This window comes from Zingiber officinale, chromosome 9B (assembly GCF_018446385.1).
Source record: "Zingiber officinale cultivar Zhangliang chromosome 9B, Zo_v1.1, whole genome shotgun sequence".
Taxonomy (NCBI): Eukaryota; Viridiplantae; Streptophyta; class Magnoliopsida; order Zingiberales; family Zingiberaceae; genus Zingiber; species Zingiber officinale.
The window spans coordinates 32,938,801-32,965,286 of record NC_056003.1 but is presented as its reverse complement, the minus strand read 5'-3'; the positions used below and the strand labels follow the sequence as shown (position 1 = coordinate 32,965,286).

The 26,486-nt window shown below is 36.0% G+C and overlaps 1 protein-coding gene and 3 long non-coding RNA genes across 4 annotated transcripts; all 4 read left to right on the top strand.

Moving 5' to 3' along the window:
• Positions 1–3,716: 3,716 nt before the first annotated feature.
• On the top strand, positions 3,717–4,482 carry LOC122025553. Its single transcript, XR_006123752.1, has 3 exons — positions 3,717–3,845; positions 3,997–4,192; positions 4,407–4,482. It is a non-coding gene; the product is annotated as an uncharacterized LOC122025553 (long non-coding RNA).
• Positions 4,483–20,769: 16,287 nt separating this feature from the next.
• Positions 20,770–21,248, top strand: LOC122022657. Its single transcript, XR_006123054.1, has 3 exons — positions 20,770–20,817; positions 21,026–21,118; positions 21,194–21,248. It is a non-coding gene; the product is annotated as an uncharacterized LOC122022657 (long non-coding RNA).
• Positions 21,249–21,618: 370 nt separating this feature from the next.
• On the top strand, positions 21,619–22,578 carry LOC122022917. Its single transcript, XM_042581022.1, has 4 exons — positions 21,619–21,791; positions 21,866–22,123; positions 22,189–22,371; positions 22,540–22,578. The coding sequence occupies exons 1-4, from the start codon at positions 21,672–21,674 to the stop codon at positions 22,576–22,578; spliced, it is 600 nt and encodes a 199-aa protein (XP_042436956.1). The 5' UTR covers positions 21,619–21,671.
• An 82-nt stretch (positions 22,579–22,660) lies between these two features.
• LOC122025256 lies at positions 22,661–23,179 on the top strand. The gene is made up of 3 exons (XR_006123642.1): positions 22,661–22,707; positions 22,962–23,025; positions 23,103–23,179. It is a non-coding gene; the product is annotated as an uncharacterized LOC122025256 (long non-coding RNA).
• The last annotated feature ends 3,307 nt before the right edge of the window (positions 23,180–26,486 follow it).

Sequence of the window (26,486 nt, the reverse complement as noted above, 5' to 3'; positions counted from 1 at the left end):
CGAAGATGGACAAAATAAGAAATGAGAGCATTAGAGAGAAAGTCGGAGTTGCATCTATTGAGGAAAAACTCCGAGAGACACGTTTAAGATGGTACGGACATGTACTTAGACGACCAATAAATGCTCTAGTTAGGCGATGTGAAACTATGATAAACATGCATATCAAACGAGGAAGAGGAAGACCAAAAAAGACTTGGTTAGCAATAATAAAACAAGATAAAATTTATTTAAATATAGATGATGATATAATAGGAGATAGAGCTCAATGGCGTAAAAGGATTCATACAGCCGACCCCACCTAGTGGTAAAATGCTTGGTTGTTGTTGTATAAACATATTCCTTATATCCAACCCTTTTCTGTTGAATTTTACATGATTTAATTCCCTAAGTTTCTTCTCATTTTAGTTCTAGCTAGAAGAATATGAAGCCCAACTAGCGTCTATTATCACCATCAGGAAGAAAACTTTTCTTGGGTATGCCTAATGTAGTCTGACAAAAACCAGTTCAAAACTGCTATTCAATTCAAAGGATTTGTCATTTGTGTGATATACATAACAGTATAGTAATGTTCACCAACCAACTTTTAAGCATAGAAAATGGGTAGAAAGTCACAAACCTATCATTTGCAACTCCATCTGAATCCTATCAAAAGAGGCCAAGATTGCTCTGTAACAAACCTTGATGCCTGGCGAAGAGAATTAAAATGAAATAGAATGCAACTCTGAGAAAAACTCAAAGGAATTTTTCAAGTAAACTTCTTCAAAATTTTTAGCAGTTAACAATAGTCCTAAAATTATATGTCAAAGAATTTTTACAAACTTCTTCAATACTTGAAAAATTCCTTTGAGTTTACTTGAAATTTTTTTGAAAAATCCTTACAACTATTTTTCAAGTAAACAATAGTCCTAAAAATTAGAAACTTTTTTTATAATTTAACTGCTAAAAACATGAAATGTTTCATGATCATTCCTTTGGCCCTTATTCTTTTCTGAGTATTAGAAAGATCCTTTTAAATTTTGTGTGTGAATTTGTTCATTCACAATCAGGACTCCTCTCCATTTTCTATTTATTTTTATAGCTATTTTTTTGCTTTATTCTTTATTTTATTTTAGTTTTCTTTCTCTCTCGTCTTTTTATTCCACTCCACTCCACTCCACTGTTAAGTTCCCATAGGTTTTGTTGAACCTATAGAATCTAACCCATTTTCTTATTGAGCAATCTAATCCATTTTATTATGGAGCAAAGGGCATGAATTTGATGACCTCTTTGCTTCATGTTTTCCTTTGGAAATTTATTAATCAATATTTGAGAGTTAGAACTGGTATAGATATATTTAAGTTAATCTCGTGTTCAAATTAGGCTTAATCTTATGGTCGAACCGAGGTGGGACCAGGCTTGAACTAAACTGGGATGGTCCTGTTGACTGGTTCAACGATAAATTAGAGTTTTGTGCATCAAAACCCAATCCTTATTTTCCCTGAACTCCTGAATGCTCCTTACAAGCGGGCCCATCTCTTTTCTCTTCTCTTGTGAGCTAAGCAAGCATGTCCTCCTCCTGTTCACCCATTTGAATAGTAGCCCTTTTGCCACGATCGTTTACAAAACCTTGATCGAAAGAAGCCCATGATCACTTATCTCTCCTCTTCTTCCTTTGTCACTGTCAATGTAGGTTATCATCACAGTGGCACATAGCTAAGTCACCCTTGTTGCTATCCTCCATTTATAAGAAGGTTGTTTGCCCATTATATCTCATAATCTCTTGATTTAATAATGAGTTTCTGTACGTTGTCTCAGTCATTGCGTGCTCATACTAATTACTCTTCAATCTATTGGCATTCTCTATTATTCTTATGTCTTGAAGGGAGCTTAGGTTTTGGTAATTGTATTGCAAGCTTATAGCAAACTTATAAGCTCAATAATACTAAGATCTAGATTCAGGGGCCGTGGTAATAAATCTTGAGCATCATCATTTAACATTTATTGTTGCTATAGCAATCTTTGGACAAATAGGACCTCGAGTTTGGTATTACTGCCTCAAGTTTTAGTTGTCTTGGGAATTAACATCTCTAGAAGTGTTTGGAGATTGGAGAACATAAAGACAAGGATTGCTTCTCAATGTATGTTATTGAGTAGAGTTGTTGTATACTATATTTTTCATTTATTTGTAAGTTAGTCCAACTTGTATCTAGCAGGAGCATGGCGCTACTCCTGGAAGAGATGGGTTTCGGACCTGGATAATTTTGAGGAAAAAAGGCAAACCATCATGTATAGAATAAGGAAGCAATGGCCGTGCAATGGTAATCTCTGTAGAGTAATATTTGCAGTTAATGTAATTAATTAATGCTTCAGGAGAGATTGATTCCTAAATTGTTGAATGCATGAGATTTCATAAACCACCTCCAAAAAAGAAACAAGAAGAAATGTGTTGGTTATTGAGGCACATGTAAGATAAGAGGATGAAGTTTATAACGTTTTTCGCTCTCAGAATAATGGATCATCTGTACATATTATTATCTGCTATCATCAAATATACAAGTTGATTAAATTTATATGTTCAATTTAAATTCATCTGTACACATTATGTGTCATACCTTCTTAAGACGCTGCTTCTTATCTTCCCCTGAAATATCTTCCAATGTGCAGTTGTACCAACAATCTGCAAATACTGGCCTATCTCCATTAGGGGTGCACACAGAGCTTCTTGGAACTGATGTTGCAGAAGGTTCACCAAGCTAAAATAACACCAAGACCAGAGAATGGTTCATGCTTATAATACAGGAACTCATTGTCCATAATTGAGCGATTTATTTTACTTTAACAGATTACCTTCACAAGATCTCCAACATTTAAGCAATCCCTATCATAAGAATGACCCACAGCATCATAATTTAAATATATCCTGATAGGCTGTTTTGAATCCTTTTGTAATGTAGGTGTTTTAGACACCTGAAGCAAAGCTCTTCTACCACTATGTTGTGATCTTGAGAAACTATGTTCACGGTAAACTTGTGGAGTAACTGAGTACTCTTTTCGACCAGGGCTGAAATAAATTCTTAGATTTAGTATTTTTAGAATGTTTAGGTTCTGTGAACTGTTGTGATAATGGAACCTATTATCTACTTGTTTATTTCTTCACTTTGATTATCATTTGTCATTGGACTGTTAATCTCTTTTTGATTTTGTGGATAACTTTGCTTCAAACTATGCTCTGAAGAGAGTTTATTATGTCAACTATGCATTGGGGATATCTGGACGCAGGAAACCTTGCTGGCATCTATTATGAACAAAGTCAACTTAACATGGCAATTCTGCATTACAAGCAAGCTATCAACTGTGATTCTACCTTTATTGAAGCTTACAATAATCTGGTAAGTTGATAATGGTCTAATATGTCAAAATGTGGTATCCTTCTTGATAGTGAGCCAGGTTAGTTAATGATTGACTTTCTTGCACATTAAAAGGGGAATGCTCTCAAAGACGCTGGACATGCTCTCAAAGACGTTGGACATTATAGGGTGACTTTTTAATTTGGATATTTTTATTCTCTTAAGTTTTTTTTCCTTGTTGAATAACTTCATTTTAATAATTTTTCCCAAGTCATCCTTTGCTTTACAACCTAACCATCCACAAGCATTGTCAAGCCTTGGCAACATATACATGGATTGGTAAGCTTTAGAAATGTTTGATGACAACTGTGCGGATACTTTATTTTTGTTCCTTAATGAAACTTCTCTTCATGCAGCAACATGATGAGTGTTGCTGCATCATTCTATAAGGCAACTTTAGCAGTTGCAACAGGGATATCTGCACCCTTCAACAACTTGGCTATTATATACAAGCAACAGGTAGAGTACTATATCTGCCTTTTTCATTGCTAGTTTGAGAGTTACTGCATATTGCCTCATTTAATGGAAGAAAGTCATATAATTTGTCTATCATCTTCTTTGCTGTCTTTGCCCCTAGTTGGAAATTGATAGTTCTCTTGTATTACACCAGGGAAATTATGCAGAAGCGATAGCCTGTTACAATGAAGTTCTTCGCAGACTGCTGCTGATGGCCTTGTCAATAAAGGGAACACATTTAAGGAGATTGGTAGAGTTACTGAAGCAATTCAGGATTATATACGTGCTGTGAATATCAGACCAACTATGCCTGAAGCCCATGCAAATTTGGCTTCAGCTTACAAAGATAGGTAATTTCTTCTTTGAATTTGTGCCGGTGTTGGACTATATCAGTATCTTACATCTATGATTCTTCTTTCTATTTATTTGTGGTTGAGATAATTGATGAATGTTTCTCTTTTTAAGCATTCCAATTACTCATCTTGTTACCTGGTGCTCTTACTGCTTTTTCAACTATGATTTTTGGTCTTGATTTACTAATATATTATTTATGTGTTTTTACAGTTTACAAATCTCAAGTACTCCAGAGTTGAAATTGATGAAGTGCGGTTCGAGTGGGCTAAATGCATGCTAGATTACATTTGAAGTGCGGTTCTACCTTGATGTGTTGCTAAAAGAATATTCTACCTTAATGATTTTGATATCTATTAGTTTTTGATGTAAAAAGAATGTTTGTGTATTTTATGGATACTGTTGTAAGAAGATTATTTATGTAATTTGTGAATATTTGTATATTTTATGGATAATGTTGAATGAAGAATATTTGTGTAATTTGTGTAATTTTTTTGTTACTGTCGGTTTCGGAAATCAAATTTGTGCTGTTAAAAAATAATGATATTACATTAGTTTTCCACCGTTGCAAAACCGGTGTTATTAATTAATATTACATCGGTCGTATACCGCTGCCAAAACTGGTGTTATTAACATATAATATTACATCGGTTTTACACCGTTGATGAAACGGTGTCGTTAAGTGATACTACACCGGTTAATAACCGATTCGAACACCGGTGTCGTTAAGTGATACTACACCGATTTTAACCCGATGTCTAAAATGGCAGACCTTTTACATCGGCTTCATAGACATCGGTCGAAAATGTAATAGACACCGGTGGAAAACCGATGTCTATGAGGGTTTTTGTTGCAGTGCTCGCTCACACCAGCGAACCAAACACATACTACCGCGCTTCCATCTCATTCGAGAGATCATCGATAGAGGAGATGTGAAGATTTGTAGAGTACCCACTGAGACTAACATCGCAGATCCCTTGACCAAGGTTTTGGCACAGAGAAAGCATGATGGTCACACTAGGTCTTTGGGCCTTAGAGCCTATACTAATTGGCACTATTGCTAGTGGGAGATTGTTAGTTAGAGCCCTAGAGCCAATCATTTGATGATTGTTGTATGGACTCGTTGTATCATATTCTTATATATATAAAGGTATTTGTTTATGGTTATTATGCTTACTTGTATTGGTGCCAAATAACTAAGTATAATAGCGTCCTTGAGTAGAAGGTTCTTACCTATATCAATCAGTTAGTTGAATCGATAGTGAGATGATATAGAGAACACTACTCTTAATCATTCCTAGTCAAGTATTAGCATTCAAGGACAATGTTAATATGACGAGACTAACATGTAGGTCAACTCGATGACTTGATCTCACAAGTCATGGATATGGAGATATCAAGTTGACACATGTGTATGCATTGGAGAATGTATACTGAATGACCCGCCATAAGAGAGTATCATGGATCGTTATATGAGTGTCATATACTTTCTCATGTGACTATTAGTATGACTATTAGTCCTTGGACCTGAAGTCACCATGGTTCCCTACATAAGGAGTTGCATACTTTGACTTCGTCAAACGTCACCCGTAACTGGGTGGACTATAAAGGCGATTACTGGGTATGTAACAAATTATGCGGAGGGATGTGAGTGATGTAGATGAGATCTATCCCTCTTATATGATGGGAGTGACATCGATATTCTTGATAGAGTGAGACCACTAAGTGCATGACCATGCCCAAATGAGTCAATATGAGATGTTGAGCTCATTTGATTGAGTGAGTCTACTTGGGATTCAAGATTTAGATTGATTAGAGGATGACACGGTCTATGCCTCACATTGATCAATCTAGATGTCAAGGATAGAAGGACACTTGTCATATATTGTGAAGAGTCACAATTAGTATTCACAAGGTGATGTTGGATCTCAACATTCTTATAACTTGGGTAGTAATGATGTGTTGCTAGATACCGCTCATTACTTATGCTTCTAAATGAGTTTAGGAGCATTTACAATGTTATAAGAACCTATAGGGTCATACACAAAGGGCAATTAGATGGAGATTATGTTCATTTGATGAACCTAAAGGATTAGGTTCATGTGATGAACCAAATTGGATTAAGAGTAATCCAAATTAGGCTAATTGAGTTAGACTCAATTTGGTTCATGTGTTAGATGAGTCTAATTTGGACTTAGACTCATTGAGTCAATTTAATTCAATGAATAGAGATTCATTAAATTAATATTGACTTGAACCAATGGTTAGATTTGATCAACCATGGGAGAGAAGTGGTCAAGTTTAACTTGACTTGAGAGGAAGATGAAGGGTCAAGTTTGACTTGACCATTTGCCACCTCATTGGTGAGTTGGCATTAAGTGGGCCAATGGTGATGCTCCACATTATCATGGTTGCTTAAGTGGGATACCACCTCATGGGAGTTACCAAGAGTTGTGACTCTTGGCATTCCATGGAGGTTATAATCCCTCTTAATGTGGCAGACCACACTAATTCATTGGTAAGTTTCATTTTGTGTTGAAACCTCCTTCTTCTTCCTCAAGCTCTATCTTCTTCTCCCTCTCTTCCTCCTTGCCGTGGCCATCAAAGGTGCTAGCACACCTTTTTGTTTGGTTTCTTCATCTCTTGCTTGTGTGGATACACATAGAGGAGTATCTACTTTGATACTCTCGAGATCCGGCGAACCTTAGACGAGCGGGATTAAGCGAAGGGCATCACATCAAGGGTAAAGGTCTTTTACTTTCTAGATCTAGTTTAGATCTAGGTTAGAAACTCGTACTCGAAGTTTTTACGAAATTTATTTCTTCGCACGGATCTGGTGGCGGGGTTTCGGGGTTTCCGCAAAGCAAAAAGCGGTTTTTGCGGCCCGAAAAACCCAACACGCCCTCCAAAGCTACATCCACAGCGGTCATGGCCTCTACGCCGTGCTCAGCGCCGCCGCCCTCATGTCCGGCTCCATGCGGATGACGGTCTCCCTCTGCGTCATCTTCCCCGAGCTCACCAACAACCTCCTCCTCCCCATCGCCAGAGGAGGCTTCGCAGGTGATCAGATCCCCGCGGTCCCGGTCGTTGTTGAAGAAACGGAGCCACTTGCACTTTAGCCGATAGTCGTCGGACTCGGATCCGCCTTGGCTAAGCAGGGACGCAATGCAGCTTCCGATGTGCACCAGAGGCCCTTCTTTCCCCAGATCCAGCCCCGCTGACTGATCCAATGCTGGTGATTGAGAGGAGAAGAAGGGAGAATGGCAGAAGTAGGGAAGGAGAGCATGGTCGGCGCTGGAGCCTACGGGGGTCAGTGGGGAGGCGGTGTCAGGGGGTGGAAGGGCGATTTAGAGGAGGAGAAGGGAGAAGGGAGAATGGAGATCGGCGTAGGAAGAGTATTAGCATATGTTTAAGTTCAACATTTTTTTTCACGTGAAATGTCATCTTATTTTTGTCAATTTTTTTTCCACGTAAACAATTAATAACTGCCAACTAAGCGATTACCAGTTAAAAATTTTAATTTTAGAAAAAGGATTAAAATTGAAAAATATTATTAAGTTACGGGATTAAAAGTGTAAATTAACTCTTAACAGGGAACAATGGTAAGTTACAGGATCAAAATTATAATTTTCTCTTTATGTTTCCTCTTATATCTTATCATGATGATGCTTATAGATTATATGTTAGTTTTGGATACGAGTAACCGTTTCTTGATGCTCTAGTTGATTTCCATGCTTATGTTTATGTATGCTCACACTATGTTTATGCACAGGATTATGTTTAAATCTATGCTTAAGCTTATATTATGAATTTGCATGCTTATGCTAAATGTATGTTTATATTCTTCTAATGTCTGATTATGATACCTTAATATGATAGAGGTAAATTACGGAATTCTAGGTTTAGGTATGTGTTTATGTTTTTTCCTACATCTTATCAAGATAACATTTATAAACTACATGTTAAGTTTTCAGATCCTTAGGATTTAACATGTTATGAAGATAATTATGTTTGATAACCTTGTAGGTATATATTAGAGTTTTTGGACCTTAATCATACGATTGATAACTTTATACTACATGATAGTTTCAGATTTAAGGTTTGGATTCTATGAATTAAATCATGGATGTTGATAACCTTGTGGTACATGCTAGATTCAGATACTAGGGTTAGCATGCTATGATATTAATCATGTTTTTTACCACTGTATCACACATGACAGTTTAAGATTTTAGGTTTTATGAAAACTTTATAATACATGGTAGCTACGGATTTGAGGATTTAACATTTATGCACTTATCCATTTCTTGGGTTTGATAAGCTATATCCCTGATCATGCTTTTGATAATGAAAATTTCTTAATGAGAATATCGTGAGGGAAAATGACCCAGTGGGAGCCCGTTTATGGGAAAAGGCCCCAGAGGGAGCTCAATATCGGGTGGGTTGATTGTAACAAAGTGATAACGATAATGATACAGATTTAATGAGAATACCGTGAGGGAAAGGCCCCAGAGGAGCCCTTTATGGGAAAATACCCCAAAAGGAACCCAATATCGGGTACACTGATTGTGACAAAATAATAATGATTTGATGGGAATACCGTGAGGAAAAAATACCCCAGAGAGATCCTATTTATGGGACAAGGCCCCAAAGGGAGCCCAATATCGATTTTCCATGTTAGACCATGGCCCAGATAAGAGTTGCTGACGTCGCACTGCCAGATACCATGGTTTTACAACTGAAATTGATCAATCGACCATATGATGATAGCTAGTCACTGTCAACGATCCAACCTTACCTTAAAAAGATTTTACGATATATGATCCTTTTTAGAAACATGGTTGTGATAACCATATAAATACGTAACTTGGTAATCAAGAATGAGACGGTGGTATGATCAAGGAATCCATGCCAGTGATCATGTTAAGCTACAATTAAGTTCATGCTAGCTCATGCTATATACATATCCATGTTATGATAGGCTTATGTTCAGCTTCATGTTATGCTATGAATATGTTGGGTTCATGATATGCTATGTATATATTTATGTTCATGATATGCTATGTTCAAGTTCATGTTATGCTATGAATATGTTAGGGTTATAATATGCTATGTTTATATTCATGTTATGCTATGTATATGTTTAGGCTCATGATATGCTATCTTTATGTTCATGTTATGCTATGTATATGTTGGGTTCATGATATGCTATGTTTATGTTTATGTTTATGTTTATGTTTATGTTTATGTTTATGTTTATGTTTATGTTATGTTATGTTATGTATATGTTTAGGTTCATGATATGCTATGTTTAAGTTCATGTTACGCTATGAATATCTTAGGTTCATGATATGCTACGTTTATGTTCATGTTATGCTATGTATATGTTTAAGTTCATGACATGTTATGTTCAAGTTCATGTCATGCTGTGAATATGTTAGGTCCATGATATGCTATGTTCGAGTTCATGTTATGCTATGGATATGTTAGGTTCATGATATGCTATGTTCATGTTCATGTCGTACTATATGTATATGTTTAGGTTCATGATATGCTACGTTTATATTCATGCTATGCCATATATATGGTTAGGTTCATGTTATGTTCATGTTCACGTTATATCCATATAAGTTTGTGCTTATGTTCATGTATGTTCATGCTCATGTCTATGACATTATGTTCATGAGGATGTCCTTGCACGCTGTATGTTTACATTCATGCTTTAGTGAGCGTATGTTAGGAAAAATATCTTACAGAGTTGGATAGGTACAATTCTCGTTAAGATACATGGATATAGGAAATAATTAATACATTGATTTAAATGTGTTGAGTTTCTCGACTCACAGATTTTAACAAGCTCGGGGCAGCGACAGTACAACCACTATGTGAAAAATGACGTTTTACTTCGCCACGATTTACTTCATCAATTTAAATATATGAGGTAAAAGTGTATAAGCAACTTCGCTGAAAAAACTGACGAAGTATATACAAATATAGACTTCACATATTTAAAAACGCGGGCTTCGCTTTAAACTGAAATAAGCTATTATTTCGGAAAGTTGTTAAATACCGAAGTAGTAACGTCGTGAATAGAATTTTTAGTGTTTACTCCGAAGTAATAGTACAAGAGTTAACTTTTATTTTGAGACCACTTTTATTTCCCCCCACTTTTTCGTTAACTTCCCTCTGCCGAAATAAGGTTGGACCTCCTCTTCCTTCCCCTTCATTTCAGTCCTCTCCGTTCCCTCTCGTTAGGGCTTCCCTCTGCCGAAATAAGGTTGGACCTCCTCTTCCTTCCCCTTCATTTCAGTCCTCTCCGTTCCCTCTCGTTAGGGCTTCCGATTTGGAGTCTTAGGCAACAGAGACGAAGGTTTCCTCGTTAGGGCTTCTGAAATAAGGTTTGGCAACTTGAACTTTCTTACGCAGGGTTTAGGTTGCAGGTGTTTGAGATATACCGTATGTTTTCTTTCCTTCGATTTCTTTTTCTTATTCTTCTTCTTTTTCTCCTCCTTTATTTTGCAAAATCATGTTTTAGACGTGTAACACCCACTAAGCTTTTAAGATAAGCGTATGAATGTAGGATTTTGCCTTAGAAAAATAAAAGGAAGTGGGTTGAAGCAAAAAGAAATAAAATGAAATAAAAAGAAGAGGAGGTCAATGATTGAACCTTGAACCTCTTATATTATAATTTATAGAATTAATTAGTAGAAACCAATTGGGATAGAGAGAAGATATTGATAGAAAAGGAGGTAACCTCATGATAAGGGTGAGAGTAAAAGTTAGCCAAAAGAAAATAAGAAAAGAGCAAGAGAAAGGCAACTTGCCTTCCTTCCTTCTCTCCCTCTTTCTCTCTTCTCTTGCCGAAAATAAAAGAGGCTAATTAAGGGGATTTATTCCCCCTTATTTCACCATGAATGATGAGGATAAATAAATAAATAAAAATAAAAAGAAAATAGAAAAAAAAGGCTAAGGGAGAAGGAAAGCAAAAACTAATTTTGCTACTTCTTCCTCCTTAACATAAAAGGGAGCAAGTAAAGAGAAGAATTCTAATTTTTCTCTCATTTCTCTCATTCTCCCCTCTCCATCACCGAGAACCCCAGCCCCCTCTCCTCCATCTTCGGCCCCAAGCCAAGGTTTTCTCCTAAGAAAGCCTAAGATACAAGGAGGACTTAGCAAGAGGAACAAGGGAAGGGAACTAGAAGAAGAGGCTACTTCTTCCATCACCATACCTTAGATCCACAAGCGAAAAGGATGTAAGCTTCCCCTCACCTGTGGTACAAGGCTTTTTATGTGATTTTCGGATTTTATGAGGATTAGAAAACCTAGAATAGAATTTAAGAAAATTCGACCAAAGAAGAGTTTCAAATCTAGGAAGGTTTAAATAAGTCATCATTTCATGATATTTTTTCTATGCTATGTAGGAAGGTTTTCCTTCATGTTTTTATACCTATATGATGTTTGGTCAGAGGAGTACCTAACCCTAGAATTTCGGCCAAAAATGTTTTAAAGAGGTTAGGGAAATCATTGTTTAACCAAACTAGTACAAGATTCCCTCCATGAATTACTAAAGATCTTTTATTGGTTTTCTTGCTTGAAAGTTACTTGGAACCAAAGGAAATCCCCTCATATGTTTTGGCCAAGAAAAGAGCTTAGGGTTAGGAAGACCTTTAAATTTAAGTAACCATGTTTATATGATAGAATATAGAGTTCTCTTAAAGAATTGCTTGTTGAATATTGCTAGAAATTCATGAACTCTTCATTAAGATTTTCGGCCATGTTAAGATGGATAGCTTAGGAAAGCTTAAACAAAATTTTAACATGCTCAAGACCTCTGTGATATTAAGATATGAAAGTGGTTTAGTGCTCTCATGCTTAATTAGGGTATAGAGAATTTAGTTACATGATATATGACTTGTAAGGTCACAAGGGTCCTAGCTTGTTTATGAACCAAATTTGTATATGATGTTCTTAGTAATTTTTTCCATGAAACTTACTTAGGTTTTCCATGCTTTAGGCCACTTAAAACCTAGTTTAGAGAATGGTAGGTTTCGGCCATGAGGAAAAATAAAAGAAAAAGGAAAGAAACCTAGGAAGCCTAAGACACAATGCACATGTATGTTTATTATGCTTGTCTTTATACATGCTATGAAAATTGTATGACTTCCTATGCTTTTAGGCTATTTGAAGCAAAGTTAACCACTGATGGGTCTCGTCCAAGTAGGGTTTAAATGACCTAGAGGCCTTAGAATTGAAACCAATTGTGTTAAAAATGCTTCTTATGGAAATATGATAATGTGTTGATTGTGTCACATGCTTGTATAATTTTTCCATGACCTAAATGGACCATTGTAGGTCTCGGCCATGAAGGGATAGATGCCCTAGAAACCCTAGAACAAAATTTAAATATGCTCATGTCACTCTACATGAAATATGATAAGTAGAAAGCCAAAGTTCTCATGCTATATGTTGCTTAATGACCTAAAATGAGGCTAGGGTAAGTTTCGGCCATACCCTTTGTATGATACCTTATTATGAATTTATACATGATGTTAGTTCAAGTTCACATGCTTGTATGCTTGTTTTTAGCCCTAATGAATACTTGTGAAATTTTGGCCATGACATATGTTAAGGGCTTGAGGAACTTAGGAATTAGCTCAAATATGATTACTATGTTACTTGGAAGAAAAATGCTATAAATATGGTTTAAGGTTTCCATGCTTTCATGACAATTGGGACCTTGTTTCACACCTGATAAGGTTCGGCCACATGAAGTTTAGGGACTTGGAGAACTTAGAAACCAAGTTAATCATGCTTATAATGCTTCCTATGAAATTGATGTGATAATAATTTAGGTTCCACATGCTTGGAGGTTATTTTTACCTAAATTGAGATCTAAGGGGGTTCGGCCATGATAAGAACCCAAGGGATTAGGAAGCTTAGAATCCAAGTTAACTATGTTACCATGTTCCTTATGATAGTATAATCACATGATACACCCTTATGCTTAAATATGTATGCTTGTGATTCATACTTTCCATGATATGACATGTGCTAGAAATATGCATGCTTTTATGATATGCTATGTGGATAGAAATATGCATGCTTTTATGATATGCTATGTGGTGAAAATATGCATGCTTTTATGATATGCTATGTGGATAGAATTATGCATGCTTTTATGATATGCTATGTGGTGAAAATATGCATGCTTTTATGATATGCTATGTGGTGAAAATATGCATGCTTTTATGACATGATGTATGCCTAAGTGATGCATACCTTTATGATATGATGTATGCCTAAGTGATGCATACTTTTATGACATGATGTATGCCTAAGTGATGCATACCTTTATGATATGATGTATGCCTAAGTGATGCATACTTTTATGACATGATGTATGCCTAAGTGATGCATACCTTTATGATATGATGTATGCCTAAGTGATGCATACTTTTATGACATGATGTATGCCTAAGTGATGCATACTTTTATGATATGATGTGTGCCTAAGTGATGCATGCTCTTATGATGTGTGATATGTATAAGTATGACATGTACTTTACTTTATATGACTTGTACCAAGGGTGGGCTCCATAAGCGCCCCGGGGTCGATGGAATAAGACTCGGGCCTCGTTAGGGATGGGCTCCTAAGTGCCCCTAGGTCGATGGAGTAAGACTCGGGCCTAGTATGTTTGCCTTGTAGGGTTCAAGACTTGCTACCTTGGACCTACATAGGTTGCGCGCAATATGTAAGTGGTACATAGCCGGGATCCCTTTAAGTTGATAATATGTTCAAGTATATATGTAAGAAGAAATGGTTTTAAAGATCATGAGACATACACATGTTTTTCGGATACATGTTTTCAAAATCATATTGCATATACCTTATGATCATGTTGTGATGATGCTATGATTTATGATATGCCATGATTAGATATGATTATGTTATGTTTCATGCTATGCTTGATATGCCATGCTACCTTATGATGATGCTATGATATGCCATGATTAGATATGATTATGTCATGTATCATGCTATGCTTTAAGAGATGATATGCCATGACTAGTTATGATTTTGTTATGTTGCATGATATGCTTAAAGAGTATGATATGTTATGCCATGACTAGTTGAGATCATGTTATGTTGAGATATTCTTTGATCATGTGATGATTTTCGGTTTTAGTGAGTAGGAAAGGAACTTACTGAGCCATGAGTGCTCATAGCTTACTTTCCTTGTACCACAGATAAAGGAAAAAGCTGGATGAGCTAAAGGAGCAGCAGGAGAGGCAAGGAGATGTGTGTGGCGGTGGCTAGGCAACCAAATAAGAACCTGCTTTAAGAACTTTTAAGAATTTCGCTTTGGTTTCGTAAATTGTAGTACTATATGGGTAACTTGATGTTATGTTTCTATTTATCTTATTATCATGTTATGGAAACCATATTAGTGTAGTTCGGATTTGAAAACAAAAGAAAAGCTTTATTAAACTAAGAAAATTATTTCAAGTCTTCCGCTGTAATATGTACATAGAGTATCGTAGCCCCGTCCCTTAGGGTTAGCAGGGAGGGCGGGCGTTACAAGACGGTCTCCAATTTGTTGTAGGTTTGGTGCTATTCTTCCAACAAAGACAAGTGTTTGGAAATTTTTTTTGCTTTTTTTTTTCATTCTCTATGTTTACGAGGTCATTACCTAAAAATACGCATGCTTTCAAGTTAGAGTAAGACATGTGTTGTACTCTTACTCCTTCAAGTTGTCCCTCAAAATCTCAGTTCCATATGTATTAATTTTTCTTAAAAAAAAATACCTGCCTCCTAATGCAAGCAAGCATAGCACCAGTTGAATTTAAATATCAACTATAGAAGATGGATTGTTTTCCCATGAGATAGCAAAAACTAATGTAACTAATGTGTGTTTTTGTTTCCTTGTTCAGACAATTTGCTAAGCAACCATCAACATTCATATACAAATCAATATTGCTAGAACACTCACCTTTATAATTTCTATTTTGTCCTTGCTCTCTCGGTGACCACTACACTCCTATTCAAATCTTGATGATGAATGCGTCCTTTCTTTATATAAATGTGATCAGATACTTTATCTTTGTCCTCTTGAAATGGATTGAAATAAAACAGAGATGCATCCAATTTCTATCTAATGCCTTGTGTTGTATACTCGATCCACACTAGGTATAATTTGATAAAGAGTGATTACATCTCTCTATTATTTGCTACTCTCTTTGGCATAAGATAGCTTAGCATTTTCTCCACTAAGTAGATGATGATAATAACTTTTAAATACAACATTCACTAATAGTTATAGTAAATTCTCACCATCCTAACATAATTTGTCTTTGTGCTACCTGTTTCATCCACTATGAAGATCCCAAATACAACATTTCAAAATCAGACAATCTCAACTATGCTATCACTTATTGAGATGAAATGTGTAACTGCTTCATCCAGCACAAATACAACAATTTAATTTAACAATTTCTAACTATGATACCACTTAAGATAAATAATTTAATAAAATTCAAAGTAAATCTTTGGCTAAAAAAAATATGAGAGTAAAAATACAATAAAACTAAATAAAATTACTATTCACACTTTCTATAGTTACATCTCAAACCTTTCCTAACTCCTCAGGATGACAAAAAAAGTTCTAATAAAAAAACTTGTGTAAGCTCTCTGAAAATGTATCACACAACTTGTACAAATGCAACCCAGCATATCTCCTACATTCTGAAATGCTCCATCCATGAACAATTTATAACCACCATAAATTTCAAGAAATTTGGTTACAATTGGATTAAACGAACTCAAAACTGCTTCCATCACAAATTTCAACAATCACAACAGCATGATTATGAAAAACTAACTTTAAAATCAGAAATTAGAGGGGTTTTCTTTTACTACTATCAGGCTGAATGGTCTCCGACACTGGATTGCTGACAACCCAATAGATTCAATCTATTTAAGAGTGTTCATATGTCAAATGATTGAGTGTGCATGTTCGAAAAAAGACAAGTGTTTGGAAATTCAACTGGTGCCATGCTTTCGTTCTTTATATATCCACATATTGTACAAAATACGCATTATTTTTCTTCATGATGAGGAGAAAATATTGACAGCTGTTGGAATGAGTATAAAATATGGAACTGTGCTCGATATGAATTTGACTACCTTTTTGCAGTCTTACTCTAACGTTTGCTTAACATATATGTAGTATCTTCAGGTTTTGATCAAAGAACACATTGAGCTAGCGGTAAATAATTTTAGCACGATAATTCTGAAGAAGTTTCTTGGGATTCTGTTATACTATAATGGATAAATCCTGGATTTACTTAGATTGGAGGTCCAAAGAGTATGAGGAGGGTGTGGAACAATTCATTAGAAGTTGTTTGCAGAATCCACATATCGACCCCAATTTAATTCATTGTCCTTGTTGCAAATGTATGAATCTTAAAAAGGGAGCGGTTATGTGGATTCGGGAGCATCTTTACTTCAATGGTTTCAGTAAAAATTATTTGAATTGGATTTGGCATGGTGAGGTTGCGGAGAAGGATAGATTAAATTCGAGTGTCAACCAAGAGCCAACTGATAATTGTCATGATAATTTTGAAACTGTTAATTTGTGTGAGGCAGCGTATGATAACCATACAGAAAATCCAGAAGCATTTATGAAGTTTTTGGAGGAAGCAGAGAAGCCACTGTATAAGGGATGCAAACGTTACACAAAGTTGAGTGCACTTGTAAAACTATACAATACCAAAGCAAGGCATGAGATGAGTGATGCTCTATTTTCAGATCTACTAGCAGATTTTGGGGACATGCTGCCAGATAACCACAATCTGCCATCGTCAATTTATGAAGCAAAGAAGACGTTGAGTTGTTTGGCTTTGAGTCATGAAAAGATTCATGCTTGTTCCAATGATTGCATCCTTTATAGGAAACAATATAAAGACTGCGTAAGCTGCCTGAAATGTGGCTTATCAAGATGGAAGCTAACCAAGAAAAATGTTGAGAAGAAAGGTGTTCCTGCCAAAGTGGTTTGGTATTTCCCTCCCATACCAAGATTTAAGCGCATGTTTAAATCTTTAGAAACTTCCAGAAATTTAACATGGCATGCAGATAGCACAAGAGTTGTTGGTCAGTTACGCCATCCAGTTGATTCATCGTCATGGAAATTGGTGGATCATATGTGGCCCGACTTTGGAAGTGAGGCAAGAAATATTCACCTGGCACTTGCAGCCGATGGAATTAGTCCTCACAGCAATCTTAGTAGTCGCTACAGTTGCTGGCCAATCATGCTGGCCACATATAATTTGCCTCCAGACATGTGCATGAAAAGGAAATTCATCATGCTAACGATGCTCATTTCAGGGCCGAAACAGCCTGGAAACGATATCGACGTCTACCTTGAGGTTCTGGTTGATGATTTGCAGCTCTTGTGGGAAGGAGTTGATGGAGTTTATGATGCTTATCGAAGGGAGGTTTTCACTCTTAAAGCAGTTCTTTTATGGACCATCAACGACTTTCCTGCATATGGTAACCTTAGTGGATGTACTACACATGGTTATTACGCATGTCCAATATGTGGTGAGGATACTTATGCAAAGCACTTACCAAATGGGAAGAAAATGTCATTTGCTGGGCATAGACGATTCCTACCACGATTTCATCCATATCGGAGGCAAATAAAGGAGTTTAATGGCATGGAGGAACTTGGTGAAGCAGGTAGGCCATTATCTGGAATTAAGTTGTTTGACAAGCTTTCAGACATAACATGTGAGTTTGGAAAGAAAACAAGTGTGAAGGGGAAAATAAGGAAAAAAGCAAAGGAGAATATTGTGGAAGACATTGAAGAAGAAAAGTATGTTGGAGCTACAAATTTCAGTAAATGTTGGAAGAAGAAGTCAATTTTTTTCAATCTTCCATACTGGAAATACCTACATGTTAGGCATTGTCTCGATGTTATGCACATTGAGAAAAACATTTTCGAGTCTCTGATTAATACTTTGATGAACATCAAGGGAAAAACCAAGGACAATGTGGTAGCTAGGTTGGACATGGTTCAGATGGGAATTAGACCTCAATTGGCTCCTAAAATTGGTGAGAAAAGAACATATCTACCTCTTGCAGCATGCTCATTCACAAAAAAATGAGAGATTACAAGTATGTAGGTCATTAATGGATATAAAAGTTCCGGAAGGTTTCTCATCAAACATGAAGAATCTTGTCTGCATGGATGAGATGAAGCTGAGTAGCTTGAAATCACATGATTCTCATGTTATAATGTAGCACTTCCTACCAATAGTCATACGTAATTCTCTGCCAAAATATGTTAGATATGCTGTCATAAGATTATGCTTCTTCTTCAAAGATATTTGTTGCAAGATTATCGATGTAGCCAAGTTAGATAAGCTGCAATCTGACTTGATTGTTACACTCTGCTTATTGGAGCAGTATTTCCCCCCTTCTTTCTTCGATATCATGCTCCACTTAACAGTTCATCTTGTTCGTGAAGTCCAATTATGTGGACCAGTCTACTTCATATGGATGTACCCATTTGAAAGATGCATGAAGGTGTTGAAAAGTTACGTAGGCAGTCGAAAATATCCAGAAGGTTGCATTGTTCGGAGATATGCAGCAGAAGAAGCAGTTGAATTTTGTTCAGAATATCTCAATGACCTTGATCCTGTTGGGGTCCCTAAATCACTACGTGACCCAAACGCAAGCATTCCTGGATTCTCAGCAAGCAATTCATCAATCATCGTCCAACAAATTGATCTCCAACAAGCACAGTTGACTGTTCTAGAAAATACAGAAGAAATATCTCCATACATTATGTAAGTGTATTGCATAACTAATAATTATATGTACTTGGCAGTCCATATGTATTCATGAAAATAAAACTTTAGAAGTAAAATTCTTCAGTGAACACAAATCCTTCTTGAAGACAATGTTTCCCAAGAAACAGAAAGATGCAAGGTGGATACAAGATGCTCATAATAAGAGGTTCATTGACTGGTTTCGTGCAAAGGTGATGTAGAAGATGCTAACATACAATATTTGGTAATCATTGTTTTGATCACACTAATTAATAGGAATGCATGTCAGGTGGCTGCTGAAATCGATAGTTGCAATGGTGGAATGACATCGTCATTGAGATGGTTGGCCCATGGACCACGTGTGCGAGTCTTAAAGTGTGATAGCTATGTCATAAATGGCAATTTATACCAAACAAAAGAGCGGGATGATGAGAAAGTTTGTCAAAACAGTGGTGTTTCTCTACTTGCCAACACGATGCTTGTTTGTAGTGCCAAAGATAAGAATCCCGTGTTAGAGAATGTGACTTTTTATGGAGTTATTGAAGAGATATGGGAACTAGACTATCATCAATTTCAAGTTCCTCTTTTCAAGTGCGCATGGGTATCAAATGACAAAGGAATACAATACAATGATGAATGTGGCTTCACCTTAGTTAATCTGAACAAACGAGGCCACCAGAAGGATGAATTTGTGCTTGCAAGTCAAGTTAGACAAGTATTTTATGTTGCTGACCCACTGAACAAAGGGTGGTCAATAGTGCTTCAAGTTCCAAATAGATGTTACGAGGGAGAAGAGGATCTTTGGACCATAATTCCCGAAGCTCGACCAATTGATAATGTTGATATTCATTGTATTCCTACACATGAAGGATACTTTAGATCTTCTAAAGAGGGGTTCTTTGTAACAAACAAGAAAAAATGATGTTTTCCACTTTTATGTCATCTGCATTAATATTTATTGTTTTTACTAGTATTATTTTTACTTGTTCGTATGTGTTAATGTTATTATTTGTATCACGTCTTCTTTTATTATATTGTCACTGCAGACTTTATATACCGTTATCTCATCATTTATTTTCCTATATGCAGGGAAAAGAACAATGCGTCCTAAAAAACAGCGAAAAATAGCAAAATATGATGAGCCACGTGTAGTTGAGGACACCGAACTACACCAAGATGCTGATGGGTTAGCAGCTGCAGAGCTACGAGGAGAGACTGAAATAGAACAACCTCCTATTACTGGGCAGAAGAAGACTCGGGGGCCTACATCAATGTGCAGACTTATTGCTGCTGCAAGATGGGAAAAAAAGTCGACGATTGAATATGATGACATAGGATGACCCGTGTACAATGAAAATGGGAAGGCACTACAATCTTTCATAGGCTCTGTTGTTAGATCCATGGTGCCTATTAACATAAAGTCATGGCCCACTGTTCCAGAGAACATGAAACAGAAAGTGTGGGAAGAAATATCGGTGAGTATAATCCAATAATACACTTCCTTATGAGATTGCTTATGTTTTTTTTTCATTGTGATTTTTTCAATATACAAACTGATAGCAATTACTGCTGTGTGTTACAGAATGTCTTCGACTTTGCACCTCAAAGCGAGGCGGCAGTGATGAGTTCAGTAGGCCAGAAATGGAGAGACTTCAAAAACAAACTCAATAGTAGGTTTGTCTGGCCATATAGAGATAATCCTGAAAAACTGAGGTCACCACCGGAGCAGTATCAGATCCCATCTGCAATTTGGAAATCTTTTGTTGATGAGAGGCTACATCCATCTTGGGAGGTACTTGATGATATTATCATGTTATATTTAAATTATTATATACACCAAGATTTAAAACATTTAGGGCATTTAATTAACAAAATGAAGTTCTGTATATAATAAGTTCATGTACAGCAGGAATATATATAATAAGTTCATCATACTCCATCCTATTGTTTTTAAATTCTAGCCATTCTTCTAAAAATTTACTTTTTTTTATGTGACATAGGTCACTCATGAAAAACAAAAGGAACGGGCGAGCAATTGCAAGTATCATCACAAAATGTCTCGCAAGGGATACATTGGATTGGAGACTGAATTGGTAATCCATGGAACATTATATTATCCTTTTCATGTAGTACGTCATGTTTTAAATGATCATTTTTTGGAATTGTAGAGGCAGAGAAAAATATTCAGGGAGGATGAGGAAGTTGATAGGCCATTCCTTTGGCGTAAGGCCCGCGAAGACAAATCCGGAAACATCACAAATACAGAGACTGCTGAAGTTGCTGAAAAAATTGTATTATTTTAGTTTTATTTCAAGTTCATTCATAATAAGTGAAAAAAGTGTCTTCATTGGATATTTAATGTTACCTCCATATTTGTAGGACGATTTGTTGGACAAAAAAAAGAGGGGAGAGTTCATATCTTCTGGAAGCAATGATGTATTAACTACTGCATTAGGGAGCCAAGAACCTTACGGAAGGGTTAGAGGTGTAGGGGGATTTGTGAAGCCCCAAGTCTACTTCAAAACTCCAAGGAAGAAGAGGGAGTTGGTGTCAAAGGCTTTGGCTGAAAACTTCAAAGAGCAAGTGGAGGAAACAAAGATTTTGAAAGCTGAAGTTGAAAAACTGAAGGCTCTTCTTGCTCGATTTATGCCAGAAACAAGTGATCGAGTTTCTGAACGTGTAGCATCTAACAAGTCATCGCACATGGCAGTTCAAATATTGGAAGATGATGTGGAAGTTTTTGAATGCGACAATTCATTCAATCAGGTTTTGTATTATATTTGGTACATTAAATTTGTTTCCTAGCTTCAGATATTAAAAGATAATATCTTATTGTTCAGGGGAAAAAATGTCATTTGGCTCTGAAGAATAAGGGGAATGTGGTGGCATATGGCACGATAGTATCCGACGGAGGCCCAAATGTAATGCTGCACAATGCTCCACTTGGGGAAGGCAACTTAAAGGTGTCTGTTGATGTTGTTTTACAGGAGGAAGCAGAGCTTCCAATTCCACTTAAGTCGGGACCAACAGTAATGGTAGATGCTGTTGGAACTGTGGTTGGATGGCCAAAAGAATTGGTGATATTTCCGACGACAAAGGTATTTTCAGTTCACTTTTCTGTTGCTATAGTTATATATTTTGCTACAATTATTTAAAATTACAGAAAAAGGAGAAACCTGCACCACCATTTGCTATTTTGGAGGTTCCTGATGAGAAAAATAAATTCAAGGAAGTTGAAAGTGCTCTACCAATGCCATGCAAGTTTTTGTATTCTTTTGTTGTTAGACTGATGACTGAGGAGGAGACCATTCCTATCGAATTTGATGAAGCCATGTTTGGACGTAATGTGAGTACATCGTTGTTGAGAGAGGATATCATGCGCTGTATGGAAATGAGAGAGATAGGGTCCAGGCAAATATTGGTTTACATGGGGTAAGTTATGTCTTATATACAATTCTTCTCTTTGCATGAGTTCATGTCTTAAGTAACCATGTTTTTTATTACTTGAATGCAGTTACTTGTACAAGTACTTGAAGGAAACAAACAGGGCTGAGTATGTGTCGTTTGTGGATCCCAGCAAAATACCAGCCGCTCAAGATGGCAGTACCTCTTCACAACACATTGCTAATCAGTTGAAAGTATCAAACGGAGACAGCATATGCCTTATCCCATACAACACTGGGTATATTTTTAATCCCTGCTCAATTCCTAATACATAGTAGCTTAGCTATATATTGACAATCGTGCAGGAACCACTGGATCTTGACCGTTATAAACGAGGACAAAGATACAATTTATTTGTTGGACTCAATGGGTAATAGGAACCGAGATAACGCTTGGAAAACTACAGTGTGCAAGTATGTTTTAGATTATGTAGATTATGAATAGATTGATTAGCAAATATGAAATGAAATAAGTTCTATTTTTATAATGTAGTGGAGTGAGGACGTACCTTTGTATGAGGGGTAATCCAAAACGACCAACTTTCAAACAGTTGACGGTATGTCTTATTGAAAACATGCATTCCTGGTTCTTATATATTTGGTTTTTCACTTTGCATTAACTTTGATTCATTAGGGTAATCTCAAACAACAAGGTTGTGTTGAATGTGGATATTGTGTCATGCGGTACATGAAGGAGATTGTTGAATGTGAGGATCTACAGTTGGAGAGGAAGGTGTGTGAATTTCTTCCATTTTGAACAGGAATGCACATACTGAATCAAATCGTTCACGCCCTGCTACTGCTTTCTTCTCATGCTTTGATATGACTTCTTTCCTTCTTTTTTTTCCTCGCCCTTAGATGACACCCTGTTTATGGTTTTATACAAAACTGTGTTATGCATAGTTCTATTAGTAGCTGGGGGAAATTAGTAACTGATTTGGGCATGGTTACCTTATAGACCTAATAAACTATTAAATTTCTGCTTGCCGATGATTGAGAATATAGAAGGCTGTCAAGGAACAACTATAATAGTCTTTCTATTAGCACTAATGTTATAAAATGCTTTTAATTAATACTAGTCATTTGCTAATAACAATGACAAAACCTTTCTAGACACGTGCTTAGTTTAAATCAAATCCAATAGAACCTTAGGCATCAAAATATAAACTGTATTATGAGTTGAAATTTAGATGTTTTAAGATGAGAGACAAGGGATCATAAGTCATACCTCGATATTGAACATTATTTATGACCAAGGTGGGTAGAATACTGACATCTCCACGAGAACCATGCCCAAGCTACCATAAGAAAATGTTCAGCATATCAGCTAGGCTACTTGAAAGATCCAGTTATCTGTCCACACCGCTAATTCAGTACTTTCGTGTTGTGTGATTATTGAGCAAGTCTCATTGTACAATTTTTTGCTTTTTTGTCATAGTGCATGTGAAATTGAGAATGCAATACATTAATTTAACTGAGCATCTAATCACCATGCGATTGGAACTACTAAAACTTAAGGTTCAAAAAACTGTTGGATCATTTTTATTGCACATTTGATGAAATGTTATTGTTACTATAAGAGTGCATATAACAATACATATTTATTTGTCTTATCATGCTTTTGTTAATTTAATTCATGATTTTTTTGTCAACTTACTGTGTTTTGATTTAGTGTTTTCAGTTACAAAACATAACATGATGGTTCTTTCTAAATTGCAGTTTGCAGGTTGTGTGAAGAACCAGTACTATACGCAGACACAATATGATGACGTGAGAATCGAATGGAGTGAATTTGTGTACTCGTATTTGAAGTGAATTGCAAGTTGTGTGAATGAACCAGTACATGTTTTTGGTTTTTTATAGCTTATTTTGATCATATTTAGGGAGATTTGTTTTGTATAAACATATGTTGAAATCATGACTTATTTTGATCAAGGCTTATGAAGTTACCTTTTGTGATGCTCAAAATTACTGAAGTCTAAAAATAATGAAGTAAAAAGAGAAAAAATACTTCACTTTATTCATAAAATACCAAGTAAAATCTACTTATAACTTCGAAGCAATATAATTTGTTGCTGTAAAATAGTATCAACTACTTCGGTTATTACCAAAAATTTCGAAGTAGTATCTATCTATTACTTCGATCCAGAACGAAGCTAAATGTAATTTAATCGATAATTACTTCAGGAATTAACGATATATGACGAAGTAAAAGTAATCCATTTACTTCATTTTTAACCGAAGTTAAAGTAGGTATATTACTTCACAACAAATACTAAACGATGAAGTCGAAAAGGATTAATTACTTCGGTGTTTTTAAAAACCGACGAAGTTATATGCACTTTTTACTTCGTAATATGTCCGAACCCGACACCCAATACGACTTCGTTTTTTCTGGGCCTACGACTTCGGAGTTTATCCGAAGTAAAATGAATCTTTTTACTACACGCGTGTCTACTTCGGTAAAAACAGGTCTTTCACTTCAGGTAATCAACGAAGTAAAAAGCCGTTTTTCACATAGTGAACCTGAAGACCCTTTAGTTTAGTTATTGCTGTATGTTATGAATTAATGGAGTACCTTAGTTAAATCAAAAGTATGTTATGATTGTAAGTGTAATTATGATTCGTGACGTCCATAGTTATATATGAATTGATATTGAAAATACAGGAAAAATAAAAAAGAAGACTAGGGATGTTTCACTCAAATGCAAGACATTAAATATGTAGAGCCTAACTTGAATTGGCTGATCACATCAAAACCAACAAGAGGTACTTATAATATTCTCATATCACTATCTGATATAGAAATCAAAAGAGAGAAAACTAGGGCTTGCTTTATTATATACATCAACCGATAATGAAAAGTTACACAATAAGATGTTTATATAGTTAGGTCAAGAATAAGAAAAAAAATTAATCTATCCTTAATAACTAATAAATAGAAAAACCAAATAATAATAATAGTAGTATAATATAACATCCTCTCTTAAACTCATGATGTTACATAGAGCTATCAGGCGGACTAACCCATGGCGGGGCGGATCGATTAGTGACAAGCCAGCCATTTGGCGGGGCAGAGTGGGCCGATCCGTCATCTTGGCTGTTGGAAAATCCCCAACCCAACCCAATCAAGGCGGGTTGCGGGTTCGGTGGGCCAACCCATGGGCCCATTAAAAATTTTAAAAAAAAATTTAAAAAGTTACATATCTTCAACATTTTACTTCAAAAAAATTTCATTAGTCAAATATATCTAGAAACATGTATTTTAAATGTAAATGGACACAAACGAGTACTCATGTTTGATGAAAAGTATTATTTTTATTTCAAAATTATAACAAAAAAAGATAATAAATTAACATAAAACTTGACTTACATGTGTTTCTCAATCTGCGGGTCAATCCAAGCCCATGGTGAGCTAACCCGCATGGGTTACGGACCTAGGCAGGTCAGCCTATGATGGGCTTGTGTTAAAACAATTCTAACCCAACCCACTTAAATTATTAGGCAAAGTGGGCCAATTCGACGGGCTCCACCCAAATTGACGGCTCTAATGCTACATCTAAAAGAATTGAGAGTTTGTCAGATAAGAAATTAAAATGTGAAACAGAATGGGTCTTGGTAAACATATCAACAATCTATAGATTAGAAGGAACGAATGACAATGTGATGGAGCCAAGCTAAAGATGATGACGAGTAATGTGACAATCAATTTTAATATGTTTTGTCCGCCCATGAAAGACTAAATTGTGTGTAATTTGAATAATACTCTGATTATCATAATATAACGGAGTAGGTTGATCAAGAGAGATAGTCGATCCGCAAGCAACCAATGCAATCAAAGTATCTCATAAGTAGTTGAGGCCATGACACAGTACTAGACTTGTATGGAAGATCTAGAAATAATATCTTATTTTTTATTCTTCCAAGAAATGAGGGAATCATCAAGAAAAATATAAAAGCCAGTGGTAGATTTTCAATCCATAAGATCACCAGCCCAATCAGTATCAAAGTATGCACG

Excerpts from the sequence above, each read along its gene's own strand:
- LOC122022917 (XM_042581022.1), top strand. The coding sequence starts at position 21,672 with ATGCCAGAAACAAGTGATCGAGTTTCTGAACGTGTAGCATCTAACAAG. Across the intron at positions 22,124-22,188 it reads TGATATTTCCGACGACAAAG|AAAAAGGAGAAACCTGCACC; the intron begins GTATTTTCAGTT and ends TTAAAATTACAG. Across the intron at positions 22,372-22,539 it reads AAGCCATGTTTGGACGTAAT|TTACTTGTACAAGTACTTGA; the intron begins GTGAGTACATCG and ends ACTTGAATGCAG.